This window comes from Talpa europaea, assembly GCF_964194135.1.
Source record: "Talpa europaea genome assembly, chromosome: 7".
NCBI classification, from domain to species: domain Eukaryota; kingdom Metazoa; phylum Chordata; class Mammalia; order Eulipotyphla; family Talpidae; genus Talpa; species Talpa europaea.
The window spans coordinates 119,825,651-119,840,434 of record NC_140074.1 but is presented as its reverse complement, the minus strand read 5'-3'; the positions used below and the strand labels follow the sequence as shown (position 1 = coordinate 119,840,434).

At 42.9% G+C, this 14,784-nt stretch overlaps 1 protein-coding gene across 1 annotated transcript; it reads left to right on the top strand.

Moving 5' to 3' along the window:
• Window positions 1–5,646: 5,646 nt before the first annotated feature.
• LOC311173275 (uncharacterized protein) lies at window positions 5,647–13,574 on the top strand (the record flags this gene model as incomplete). The annotated part of the gene is made up of 3 exons (XM_084237133.1): window positions 5,647–5,780; window positions 6,090–6,252; window positions 13,089–13,574. The coding sequence occupies 3 exons, from the start codon at window positions 5,647–5,649 to the stop codon at window positions 13,572–13,574; spliced, it is 783 nt and encodes a 260-aa protein (XP_084093259.1).
• Between the last annotated feature and the right edge of the window lie 1,210 nt (window positions 13,575–14,784).

The following is a 14,784-nucleotide window of genomic DNA, read 5'->3' as shown; positions in this document are numbered from 1 at the left end:
AATAATGAGAAACACATCAGGAGCATGCTCCCAGATTGGTGGAAGATAGAACCTAAGGGAAGGGTGTTTGGGGGAAGATACCAGGAGGGGTTTGCTAGAGGAGGCAATGACCCCTCTATCTTAGAAAACAAGTAGTAGGTTCATGACAGTGTTTGGGACAGAGAGGGGCACTCTTTCTTTTTTTTTTAAGATTTATTTAATTTTATACAAGAACCGGGGTACAGGTCAGATGCGTAGGAAGGTGAGAAGACTCACCAGAGACAGAGTGGGGAGCAGAACTGACAGACTGACTGATACACACTGCTGAGGGAAGCAGCAGGCATGACAGGAGAGGTCTGCTCGCCATGTGGGTTACTCGAGGTTGGCGGGGATTGAACTGGCGCTGCAGAGGTTGCAGACAGCTTCACAGCGCTGCGCTCAACCACCTGTGCCACCAGGGAGGCCAGAGAGGGGCACTTTTAATCTTTGCAGAATAGATGGATAAGTGACAATCTAGGGCACTCAGGATTCCGTTTGATAAATTCTAACAAATGCAACAAACACCTTTTAAGATTTCTTTCAAGATTTCTGACCAGCATAAAACTTGGTTGTAACATGAGCCTTATGAGTCACTTTTAGAGCCCAAACCAATCTCTAATGAGCCTGTCCACACTGTCCACTCTGTGCATATTGAAGACTATGGGATCATTGACTCACTTTTGCTCTTAGGAAAGTGATTCCATTCTCAGGGCATTATCATTCCTGGGAGGGTTATGCATTGGGGCAATCACCCATTACCTGGCTGATGTATTACCTGAACCACCAGAACAGGATTAGGACAATGCCCTGAATGTCTCCTACACCTTTTAAATCTCTTGCTATGATATTCACACAATAAAATCTTATTATCTTGGACACATCCCATTTGGGACATGTATAGACTAATTTTCCCTGGCCTATACCCACATGAAATTTGGCATCTTTCATGAAATGAATGTTTGTGAGGCAAATTGAGAAGGTAAATATAATTACAGGAGATATATTTAACTCAGTGTGGACCTACTTAGCACTAATTACAAGTGAATCATATTCTGAACCGACACCTTGAACCTACCACTTAGAGGCATTTTTTAGCAATGATTCTTAATGATGCTTTAAGTGTGCTAGAAAACAGCTAAAGGGCAATTTTTTTTTATCATTTATTTCTTATTTTTTCTCACCATCCCTTATATAGCCCCATCCTCCTCCCTCTCCCCCACTTAGGACCCTCACTTCGTCTAATAAAGTCCACTAGTTTTTATTTTATTTAATCATCATTTACAGTTATGTAAATGTGTACCGTTTGTCTCTGTCATTCTAATTTACTTTACTACTCATAATTCCCTCAAATGCCTTCCATTTTGATGTAAATGACAAAGACAAATGAATAGTGTTCCCTAAACATGGATATACCACATCTTCTAGATCCACTGTTGATGATGGGTATTTAGGTTGCTTCCATGTCTTACTTATAATAAATCATGCTTCAGTAGAGTATATAGGTTTTTGAGTTGATGGTTCCACATTCTTTGGATAGATACCCAAGAGTGGGATTGCTGAGTCATACTGTGTTTCCATTTTTAGTTTTTTAAGGTAAACCCAGATCATTTTCCATAATTGCTGCATCCATTTACATTCCCACTGACCATGTAACAGGGATCCTCTTTCTCCACATCCTCTCCAGCACTGTCATTGGGGGTCATTTTAGTATGTGCAATTTTCATAGGTATGAGATGATATCTTGTGGTTTTAACCTACATCTCTTTTATTGTTAGCAACAATGAACATTTTTCTATAGATTCTTTTGGTCTTCTGGATATCCTCTTTAGTACATTGTGCAGATCTGCTGCCCATTTATTACCCATTTATTCACCTATTGTTGAATTGCATACTTTTTAAAATACTTCTTAGATACTAATCCCTTTTCAGTTGTGTAATATGTGAATATTTCCTCCCTTTCAGTAGGTTGTCTTTTTAATCTGCTTATATTTTTCTTACACTATGTAATAGCTATTAATTTGAGGTAATCCCAATTGTTTATTTTTGCTTTTATTTCCCTTGCCGTAGACATCCAGTCTCCAAAAATACCTCCAACATTGTTGTTATGAAATATATTCATAATGTTTTCTTCTATATAAATTTTATTGTTGTGGATCTTATGTCTAAATAAGTAATTCATTATGAATTTATTTTTGTGCATGGAGTTAGACAGAGATTGATTCCTCTTCATTGATTTCATGTGACCTTCTGGTTTTCCCAGGACCATTTGTTAAAGACATTCTCCTTCCCCCATTATATTGTCATGGCTCCTTTATCATGAATTAAGTATTGATATGTTGGTGGTCTTTTATGGTTCCATATAAATTTCATTGTTTTTTGTTCAATTTCTTTGAAGAATATTTTTATTTCCATGGGGACTGCATCAAATGTATATATCACTTTTGGTAGGATAGTCATTTATATTGATTCTCCTCATTCCCAAGCACGGAATGTCTTTATATATCATGTCACTACCTAAATCCTTCAATAACATCTTGTAGTTCTCATTGTATAAGTCCTTCATCTTCTTGGATAGGTTATAATTCCAAGGTATTTGCTGTCTTCCTCTGGGTCAGTACTAAGATAATGTTGTCATCATAAAATGCACGAGGGAGCATTCCCTCTTGAGTTTTAGAAACAATTTGAACAAGAATAGCTTTTGCTTTAGGGAAGAGTTTTATTGTTTCAATTTCCATGCCTGTGATTGGTTCATTCAACTCTGTAACTGTTGTCTAAGATATGCTGTAGATGAGCAAAGGAGAGAGCAGAGATATTAGTCAAGAGATGATTACTTCAGGGCCTCCTCTGGTGGCACAGCAATTGAGCCCTGGGCTGCGAAGCTGCCTGAAGCCTCTGCAGTGCAGGTTCGTTCCCTGGCCCCAGGCGAGGGTCCCACATGGCGCATAGACCTCTCCTGCCCATTGCCTGCTGCTCTCCTCAGCAGTGTACTTCGTCAGTCTGCCTGTTCTGCTCCCTGCTCTGGTGAATTCTCTCACCCTCCCGTGCTTCTGACTGTACCCAGAGCTTGTATAAATATATAAATAAATCTTTTAAAAAAATAAGAGATGATTATTTCATTAGACAAGTGAGAGTAAAGAGTTACTTGGAGAAAGGCTGTGACAGTGGAGGCAGAGGAAAGTGAATGTACTGGGAAAGTTGTTGAGACCTAGTTGAAACTTATTGATGATCCAGACATGCAAAGTGAGAGAAGGGATTAATCATAGTTCACCTAGAATTTTTAAGTAGCAACTGAGCCTGTGAAGTGCAATTTCCTGATATGAAGAAGACTGAGGGAGGAATAACTCTGGAGGGAGAGGGGAAGTAAGAGTTCTGTTTTACTATGTCAACTTGGACTTGGATAATATTCACCCAAAAGTAGGAGTCTGTGACTCAGTGGAAAAGTCAGGATGTAGGTAAAAGTGTGTTGTGCTTGCCCATTAAGAGATTGGATGAAATCACACAGGGAGAGTGTGTAGAAAAATGGAGGACAAAAAGGGTAAAAGTTAGAGCCATGGTAGTTGCTCAGCAGTTAAAGGTCACAGGACAAGAAGAAAGGATAGTCTAGCAATTTAAAGTGGGATTACTGGGTACCAGACAGTAAATTTTGCTGTTTCATTCTCCAAAGAGTGGCATCAATTTATGATTTTATTGTATCTATAAGCCTTCTGGTTTCTACATATCACCATCCAGCCCTGCCTAACTATGACCAGTCTTATTGTTGTTTTTGTTTTTAACCAATATGTTAAGAGAAAACAGGTTTTGATAGCTTGATAGCTGTAGGTTGTATTTTCTAATTACAGTGAATTTGAACATGTTTTCTCATGTCAATTAGCTATGATCCTCTCTGGAGTCTACTGTCCACCCCAACCTGATCCACTGCTGCCAAGTCCACATGTGCCTCTTGTTCATTCTTTACATTGTCCAGGGCCTGTGGCTCCATCTCTAACCTTGACATTTCATTCTGGAGTTTGAAAGCCTAGCCAGGCACCAGGGTTGCCTCAGAAACTATAAAGAATGCAGAAAGGAAGTCAAGTTCCTTCATAGACCTCCTGAGTGGGACTGAAGGTGCAACTGACACCAAGAGAGAAGCATGCTGCTTTGTAGGGCTCCACGGCTCCCTCTCATTGACAGCAAACCTCCCTCTGGGGAGCTGTGACTTCCTGTCTGTGGAACAGTTCAGAGGCAGAGCAGTTTAGGGGGTACTTACTTGTTGAAAGTTCTCCCGTGAAACATACCAGTGGGCAGTGTTGGGGTTGTGAATCAGCACTCCAGAGGATGAGTAAGATTCAGAATATCTAAAAGCCAATAATTAAAGGTCATCTACTAATCAGAATGGACATCCAGGGCTAAGGGTGGGCTTCACCTTAGAGTAGGAACCTGAAGCCCTCTCTGGTGTTCTTGGGTTATTGGCTTTTACTTTTTCTTGTTGGACCTCAGGGAGGAGCTATTGAGGGAGGCATTGGGGAGATCAGGGTAGAGGTAGTTTATCAACAGAACTTCAATATCTTAACAGCCAGTAGAGCAAGACTGAGCACATGCTGACCTGGAATCTCCCCCAATCCCCAGTCTCAGTGGGCCATGGTAGAGATCACTAAGTAGTGTCAAAGCAAGACAATGCTTTCTTTAAATTTTTTTCTGTGTTTTACAAAAGAAAAACAAGTCATCAAAGAAAAAGTACAAGGCAAAAGTGTTAAAAAATTAAAATTTCCATAAGCCCATCAACCAGAGGTAATGACTATTTATATGGAAATTACATTAATATCTTTAAACATAATTTCTACAAAATTGACATTACAAAGTAGATTCTTTTTGTACATAAATATACATATTTTCAGTCATGTAAGCAACATTACCAATTCCAGTAGTGATACCTGAAGGGTTACATCCATTTCAGATACATGCTTGTCCCAAATAGTCTTATTTTCAAGATAAAGAGATGGGAGAAGAACACAGCTGGATGCCCTGGGGGTTCTCTGTCTGTGCCCAAATTTCTGCTTACAACTGACCACACCGGTGGATTTTACTTTGCCTTTCCATTCTTCAATCTACCCTTCTGAGATTTCCTTGGATCTGGATTGGACCATACAAAATCTTTTGTCATTAGGGAATGTTGCAAAAATTGTGCATTTGGTAGGACCCACAGATAGAGAGGAGAGACACAAGACTACTTCATGTTAAATTTCAAATGACAACTGCTTTATGAAAGAAGCTGCAGTGTCTATAAGCATAGATTATGCCAAAAGGAAGGACAGGAAGAGTTTCAGGAGGAATGAGTGAGAGTCAGCACATGTAGTTTATATATTTCACAGGCATCTGAGCAAAAATGAGGCGTACAAAGGAGGAAGTTAAGAGGTGACACAGGAAATGTCAATGGGAAAAACCCTAATCTACCAGGAAAAGAAAACAAAGTTCTGCCTCCAGTTTGGAAAAATAATTGCCTGATTTATCAATTGCTTCCTAACTAAGGTAAACAATAAGAAGGAAGAGCTCATTCAGCATGGTATAAAAGGAACATGGAACAAGAAGATTTCCAGATTCAATATATACACTCTCCTGGAAACCCACCCAGCATCTCCACCCTCTGACACCATGGTCAACTCCCGTTGTGGCTCCGTCTGCTCTGAGCAGGGCTGTGGCCAGGCCTCCTCCCAGGAGACCTGCTGCGCCCCTTGCTGCCAGCCTACCTGCTGCCAGCCCACCTGCTGCACGACCACCTGCTGCAGGCCCAGCTGCTGCACTCCCTGCTGCTCCCCTTGCTGCAAGCCTTGCTGCCCCCCACCTTGCTGCTCCCCCTGCTGCAAGCCTTGCTGCCCCCCACCTTGCTGCTCCCCCTGCTGCAGGCCTTGCTGCCCCCCACCTTGCTGCTCCCCCTGCTGTAGGCCTTGCTGCCCCCCACCTTGCTGCTCCCCCTGCTGCAGGCCTTGCTGCCCCCCACCTTGCTGCTCCCCCTGCTGCAGGCCTTGCTGCCCCCCACCTTGCTGCTCCCCCTGCTGCAGGCCTTGCTGCCCCCCACCTTGCTGCTCCCCCTGCAGCTCCCCTTGCTGCCGCCCCAGCTGCTGCATCTCCAGCTGCTGCCGCCCCTCCTGCTGTGGCTCCAGCTCTAGCTGCTGTGGCTCCAGCTGCTGCCGCCCAGTCTGCTGCCGCCCCAGCTGCTGCATCTCCAGCTGCTGCCGCCCCACCTGCTGTGGCTCCAGCTGCTGCCGCCCCTGCTGCTCTGCTGGTTCTTGCTGCTGAGTGTCCTGCTCTGGACCCAGACCCTTCTTGACCACCCTTCAGTCTAGAAAGTGAGAAGCTAAATCAACAGAAACATGGCACCTGGTGTCATGAGTTTACAAATAGACCCACGGACTGATGTGCAAACCTCGGGTCTCCAAATATTACTCGTTCTTTTTGTAACACATCTCATCACTAGTGAATCAGAAGTGATAGTCAAATTTGGCTATCAAATTGCTTTAGAATTACTAATTCTGATTCAAAATAGAGGAGTATTCAAATGTTCCCGTTCTAGATTTTTTCTATGTAATCCATTTAAAAGTAGAATTGCTTGATATTCTCTAATAAAACTTTATAGCATCCAAAGACATTGAATTGCTCATCTCTCCTTATCTCTTATTATAAAATATTCAATGTGTACAGTAGTGCATGTCCTCAGGGATCCCTACAACAAAAAATTAAAGTGGTATTCACGCATGAAATGCATATCAGAAAAGAATTTAGTCTCAGAGTAGAAATGAGAAAAGGTGAAAGGGGAAGATCTTTGAAATTAGAAGGTGAAACTTGAGAGCTATGGATTAAAACTGCTATGAAAAATTTAAAGGTCCCCAAAGAATTGATAGTAACCAATAAATAGAGGCAATTCTGCACAGGGGGTAGCCTGTGAATTGGGGTTCAGACTTCAGCCAGATTTCTGACTGTAGTGATCTTGAACATTTTACTTAAGCTTGCCATCTGGATTTTTTTTTCTTTTTTGAAAAAACCACACTGGGCACCTTTCAATATTGTTATACATCACTAGTCGAATTAGGTATAGGACAATGGTGGCACTTTAGAAATCATTACAGAGAGGAAGGATTACTAATTAAATGGCATAGGACAGCTAGGTCCTTGTATGAAGAATAGAAGGAAGGAGATGCTATTTCATCCATTAAACCAAACAAATTTCATTTGCATGAAAAAGTCAACATGAAGGACATTGGACAAGAGCTCAAAGAATTGAAGAGAGATTTCCAAACATAATCTTATCTTATTCTAAATAACATACACACATGCACACACATAAATATATACACACATGTAGAGAAACATGCAACCCATGAGGTTTTAAAAATCCCATTCAACAAATAAATTAAAATAAATACAAATGCTCCCCAGTGGTTAATCAGTAGACACCAGTCATCAGATTCCACATGGATGTTTTTTCCCAAAATGTGAGGTCTTATGGAAAAATTTTTTTTTTTTTGTGCCCTTGGAGGTTTTCTATTTCCCTCTCACCAGTCATCCTTCAGAATGTTCTAGTTCCTTCTATGATTTTCTCAACTAAGTTTCAGCCCTAATCACACTTGCAAACAAATTCCAAACTGTGGGTTTGCCTCCGGGCAGAGGTCAGTGCACAACAGTGTAGTGACAGACACGTAACTAACTTCAAGAGCAGGAGCTGCCTAACTCATAATTCACCACTTGTGAGGATTCCAGCGTGCCCTTAGACATTACATCAGGTGGCCAAAGAGGGCCAGTCCTCCCCGGCAGAAACTGGAAGTTGAAGGCTCACTTCTTAGGCCCAAAGTCAGCCAGACGAAAGCACGGGGCTGGCACAGAGCCCTGTTACCTACTTCAGGACAAACACTGGGCCCCTGTTGCCATGACCTCGCCAGAACAGAGTGGGCATGCTCGTAAAAACCTGTCTAATCCTGGTTTAAAAAATCTTTCACAAAATTCCAGAGTAGATTATAATTAGTATGAAATAAGATCATTTCTGATAAATCACAATGGCCTGTCAACATCTGCTCTGCTGTATATTTTCTTTTTTTTTTTTTTTTGATGAAATTTTATTTATTTATTTATTTATTTTTTTGATTTTTTTTTTTTTTTGATTTTTAGCCACTTCTCTGGACTTTTGAGTCCACCTTTTTTTTTTTAATAATAAATTTTATTGTTATATTCCCCATACAATTGCAGCCCCCCCATTCTGACCCCAATCCCTCCCCTCCCGCCCCCACCCCCCTAAAAGTGTCTCTGGTTCATAGTTTTTTGTTGATTTTGATTTTCACTTTCTTATAGTTATTCATTTTCCTGGCCCCTTATTTAAGTTTTCTAGATTCCTGCTATGAGTGAGACCATTCGGTATTTTTCTTTTTCTTTTTGGCTTATTTCGCTGAGCATGATCCTTTCCAGCGCCATCCATGTTGCTGCAAATTGCATGTGTTTATCTTTTTTGAATGCTGAGTAATATTCCATGGTATATATGTACCACATCTTCTTGATCCAGTCATCTATTTTTGGGCATTTGGGTTGTTTCCAAAGCTTAGCTATTGTAAACAGTGCTGCTATAAACATAGGGGTGCAGGTGTTCTTTGGAATTGATGTTTCTGTGTCCTTTGGGTAAATACCTAGGAGTGGAATTGCTGGATCATATGGAAGCTCTATGTTTAGTAGGTCCAGAAATCTCCACACAGCTTTCCACAGTGGTTGGACCAGTTTGCACTCCCACCAACAGTGCAGAAGAGTTCCTTTTTCTCCACACCCTCGCCAGCATTTGTTGTTGCTAGTTTTTTTAATATGTGCCATTCTCACTGGTGTAAGATGGTATCTCATGGTAGTTTTGATTTGCATTTCCCTGATGGCAAGTGATGTTGAACATTTTTTCATATGCCTGTTGGCCATTTGCATTTCCTCTTCAGAGAAGTTTCTTTTTAGCTCTTCTGCCCATTTTTTGACTGGATTATTTTCTTTGTTGTTGTTGAGTCTCATCAGCTCTTTGCAGATTTTTGTGATCAGTCCTTTATCATAAGTGTTGGGTGCAAAAATGTTCTCCCAGTTGGTGGGGTTTCTCTTTGTTTTTGTTATTGTCTCTTTTGCTGTGCAGAAGCTCTTTAATTTGATGTAGTCCCAGCTGTTTATCTTTGCCTTCACTATCACTGCTTTGGGTGATGTGTTTGTAAAGATGTCTTTGATGTGCAAATCACATAGTGTTTCGCCTATATTTCCTTCTATATATTTTATGGTTTCAGGTCTTATGTCTAGTTCTTTAATCCATTTTGAGTTGATTTTTGTGTATGGTGTGAGGTAGTGGTCAAGCTTCATTCTTTTGCATGTAGCGACCCAGTTTTCCCAGCACCATTTATTGAACAAACTTTCTTTGCTCCAATGCATAGTCTTTGCTCCTTTGTCAAAGATTAGTTGACCATAAATCTGTGGGTTTATTTCTGGATTTTCTATTCAATTCCATTGGTCTGTATGTCTGTTCTTGTTCCAATACCATGCAGTTTTGATGATTATGGCTTTGTAGTATAGTTTGAAGTCTGGGAGTGTAATGCCTCCATTCCCTTCTTTTTTTTTTCAGGAGAGCTTTGGCTATTCGGGGTTTTTTGTGATTCCATATGAATTTCATCAATAATTGTTCTATTTCTTTGAAGAATGGCATTGAAATTTTGATTGGAATAGCATTGAATCTGTATATTGCTTTTGGAAGGATGGCCATTTTAATAATGTTTATTCTTCCAATCCACGAGCAGGGGATGTCTCTCCATTTCTTTGTGTCTTTTTCTATTTCTTTTAACAGTGTTTTATAGTTTTCTTTGTATAGGTCCTTTACCTCTCAACACATCAACAAAAAGAAATATAAAAACCATATGATAATATCAATAGATGCTGAGAAAGCTTTCGACAAAGTGCAACACCCATTCATGATAAAAGCCCTTGAAATTCTTGGGATACAAGGAACATACCTCAACATCATAAAGGCCATCTATGACAAGCCAACAGCCAGTATCATTCTCAATGGTGAAAAGCTGAAAGCAATTCCATTAAGATCTGGAACAAGACAAGGATGTCCACTCTCACCACTGCTTTTCAATATAATACTGGAAGTCCTAGCCAGGGCAATAAGACAAGAGAAAGACATCCAAGGAATCCAAATAGGAAAAGAAGAAGTCAAACTATCACTATTTGCAGACGATATGATATTATACATAGAGAACCCCAAAAACTCCACAGAAAAGCTAATTCAACTCATCAATCAGTTCAGTAAAGTGGCAGGATACAAAATCAACACGCAAAAGTCAGTAGCCTTCCTATACACAAACAATAAATCTGAAGAAGAAGAAATCAAAAAAACCATCCCTTTTGTTATTGAAACAAAAAAAAATCAAATATTTGGGAATAAATCTAACAAAAGAGGTAAAGGACCTATACAAAGAAAACTTATGGAAACTTTGGAGCTGCTTTCTTAAACCATTACGGGGCTCCCGAGGGCCTGTGTCCCCATAGTAACTCAGAAATGGCTTTTGTTTGCCCACCTGCTGTGACACAGTGAGGCGCAGGAACTTGTCAACAAAGCGCCTCATCTGGCCCATCAGCGTTATGCCCACACAGTCTCAGACACAGGCCAGCTCCACACAGTCTGGTCCAGGCCCAGGCTGCTGTCTCGCTCCTGTGTCAACCTGGATCAGCCCAGGGCAGGAGCAGAAACTGCTCAAAACAAAAAGGCACCACCAGGAGCTCGGCTTGTGGCCTTATGGCAGAGAAGCCCCCAACTTCCCCCATCCAGGGTCTCCTGTGGGTTCCTGAGGTTTCTCAGCAGCCCTGGCTTCCCCACACCCTGCACTGACATCCCATTCAGCACCATCCCCACGGGGCAGAGATGAGCTCCTGCTTCTCTGTGAGCCCCTCCCGGGCGAGCCCGCAGCCTGGGCCAGGCTCCCTCACAGCCCTCCGGCGGGGCAGGGTGTCTGCACCCAGCTCTCTCGTCTTCAGACTCAACTCCCCAAGATTTGCCATCTGCTCCTGATGGGTCATGATGGCACCAACCAGGCAATTTTACTTGTAAGGTACCCAGCTGACCTCCATTTATCTCATGAACCCCTGAATTAAAAGCATTTTCCTGGTGTGTTCTCAATGCTCAAAGATGCTTCCTCTTCCTTTTTCAGTAACACACTTCCATAATAGCTATCCATATCCTGTCTCACTGTTGAAAATAAAGACCTAAGGAGTAAAATCTGATCAATAACTTGAAAAACCAAGCAGGGGATGACACACCATCATCAGAGCCATTGATTCAACAGAGACAACAAGATGCTGGTAATAATTTAATAATTAGAGTAAAAGATAAGGACACTGGACAGTCTAACGGGCTGGGAAGTAAATCTTGAAAGCAGAGGATTTGAGTTGATATGCCCTATAAAACCCACAGCAACAAGAATCAGCACCCGCCAAACAGAGAGCTGTGGTCTTGAACCTTCTGAAACAGCTTCTCTCTCTCTCTCTCTCTCTCTCTCTCTCTCTCTCTCTCTCTCTCTCTCTCTCTCTCTCTCTCTCTCTCTCTCTCTGCAGCCACTTCCCCCCAAACCTCTAAACTAAACTTTAGATAATTGCTTCTGGAGAAAATGAGTTATCATCTCATACCTCTGAGTCTGACAAAGACAGAACAAGATAACCTGTGTTGGCAAGAAGGTGAGAAATTAGAACTCTGGTACCTGTGGTGGGAAAGCAAACTGGAGCAGTCACTGTGGAAAAGGTATGGGTGTGCCTTAAAAAATTAAAAACTGTGCTCTAACCCAGCACCCCAGTTTTGGGCACACAGCTGAAAGACTTGAAACACAGATCTTGAAAAGAAACTACTGCCATGGTGATTGTAGGGTTATCCACAACAGTCAAGATATGCAACCTACCCAAACGCTTGCTGACAGGCAAGCAGATAATATATTACAATGGGATACTGTTCAGTGATGAACAAGAAAAAGTCCCACCATTTGCAACACCAGGGAGAGACCTACAAGACAAGAAGCTGAGTAATGGAAGTTAGCTACTGATGGGCTAACACTGCAGGAGTCCATGTGTAGGTAGTGTCTGGAATAGACAAATTCACTGAAGCAAAAAATAAAATGACAGTTTTCAGGGGAGGGTGGTATGGGTAATTGTTGTCCAATAGGTATAAATTGGCAGCATGTGAATGAATGACTTTAGAGGTCTTTCTGTGCAACATTGCTAACCAGCTAGCAGCGCAGGGCGGCAAGTTCACACATGTTAAGCCTGAGGTCTCAGGCTAAGGCTATGATATGTTCCAATTCATCAAAACGAAAATATGAAGGTCAATTTTTTACATATTAAGTATACCTCAATAAAGTGAAATAAACATCAAAATTTCACAATTTAGTTTTCCTCCTTTCAATAATTGTTTCCCACCAGAAGTCTAGAATACGAGAAATGGTTCACAGTGGGGAAGGACTGTTTCCTCCAAGTCTCCTTTCCCTGGTGCCAGCGCCCTGGGGCACGTTCGATCCTCCTCTGCCTGCCTGACTCACAGAATGAGCCATGAGGCTGAAATGCAGTTTTGTGCCGCTGGACACCAACATGATGATGGATTCACATTCTTTTTCCCGAGAGTGGACACGACACCTATAAGCCTGACTCGTGCACGTGCCACCAGGAGCTGCCACCCCAGGGCAGCTTTCCTTGAGGAGAGAAAGCCAAACCACAGGGAGCAGATGGAGCTGGAGGGTGACTCCTGACACTTTGGGGAAGGGATCATGTTTTCTCTCCTCCTTGACACGTTTGGCCAGGAAGACAAACTAACTTCTTTTGCTAATTGCCAGTTAATTAGGACAGACAATGACGAGGCAGAGAGCTGCATCTGAGGACAGCAGCCCCTTTGCAGGGTATAAAAGGTGACCCAGGGCCAGGAGACTCCAAACCTTCCTAGCACCTTCCTGAAAACTCTCCTAGATCCTCCACCATCTGACACCATGGTCTACTCTCGCTGTGGCTCTGTGTGTTCCGAGCAGAGCTGTGAAGAGTCCTGCTGCTGTCGGCCCCAGTGCTGCCAGTCTGTGTGCTGCCGGCCCAGCTGCTACATCTCCAGTTGCTGCCGCCCCAGCTGTGGCTCCAGCTGTTGCAGGCCCAGCTGCTGCATCTCCAGCTGCTGCCGCCCCAGCTGTGGCTCCAGTTGTTGCAGGCCCAGCTGCTGCATCTCCAGCTGCTGCCGCCCCAGCTGTGGCTCCAGCTGTTGCAGGCCCAGCTGCTGCATCTCCAGCTGCTGCCGCCCCAGCTGTGTTTCCAGCTGCTACAAGCCCACTTGCTGCATCTCCAGCTGCTGCCGCCCCAGTTGTGTTTCCAGCTGCTGCAAGCCCACTTGCTGCATCTCCAGTTGCTGCCGCCCTAGCTGTGGTTCCAGCTGTTGCAGGCCCAGCTGCTCCATCTCTAGCTGCTACCAGACCACCTGCTGCAAGACCACCTGCTGCAGACCCAGCTGCTGTGTGTCCAGCTGTTGCCGCCCAGCCTGCTCCAGTGCTTCTTGCTGCTAAGTGCCCTGATCTGCACCCAATGTTTTTGTGAACCAATTTTCTTGATGTCGGACAACTGTGATCTTAAACTGGGTTTGACACCTGAATATATTGCTTCCCCCACATGTTGCTATTTCTCCCTAATGACAACCAAATTTGAATATTCTCTGAAATCTGTCAGCTAACATGTCATCCCAGCTGATATATTTGTTCCCTGCCACAATTTCTCGTGTACTAGTATTCTTACTCTGAAATGAAACTTAATATTCTAGGCATGCAAATATAAGAGCATCTTTACTCAATATTGCTTTCTTGACTTGTCATCCTTTCTTGTCAACTGTTCTGTTCTTCCTGCAGGAAGATTAGATACAGAGGGTGAGGCCAGGGCATCACCTTCATCCCTCAGCTCTCCTGTTCTAAGTAGGAAGATGGCTTCTTCTTACCTTTTTATTGAAGTTAACATTGGTTTATAACACTATAGGTTGCAGGTGTACAGTTTCTTATTTCTTCAGTGTATAATTCACACCACACTCACCACCAAATGTCTAGTCACCATCCACCACCAAGCACTTCCCCCACCTCCCCTCTGGTACCTACCATTCTTTTGTCAGAGGGACAATGGAGTCTTTTCTTTTTTAAAGATTTATTATTTATGTATGCATACAAGAGCTGGGGTACAGGCCAGAGATGTGGGGTGAAGGGGTGAGAGGATTCACCAAAGACAGAGCGGGGAACAGAACAGGAAGATTGATGAAATACATTGCTGAGGGGAGAAGTGGGAGAGAGGAGAGGTCTGCTTCACCACGTGGGTTGCTCCCTGGCCGGCCAGGGACCGAACTCATGCTTCAGAGGCTGCGGATTGCTTCATAGTGTGGTGCTTAGCCTCTTGAGCCACCAGGGAGGCCCGGGACTAGGATTCTTACACATGGAGTCTGAGTAAGGGATTCGGATGAAGGAGCAAGATCTGGGTGGACAGGAAGTGAGGAGCTGATACCTCCAGGAACAGCACTCAACCAGTAGGCAAGAGTCAGTGGATGAGCACCCTAGCTTTTTCCATTTTGGCAGGGCATGTTGTGTTAGTATCTGGGTGTCCTCATGGGATTGAACCCAGCTACCCTCAGGAGTAATCAGCTCATTAAAATGTTCTATTTTAGCTTCTATTCCCCTCAGGTTCTTGACAATTCTTTTAGGATCATCTCCCAAGTAATATTTGCTCTGACACCTCTACATT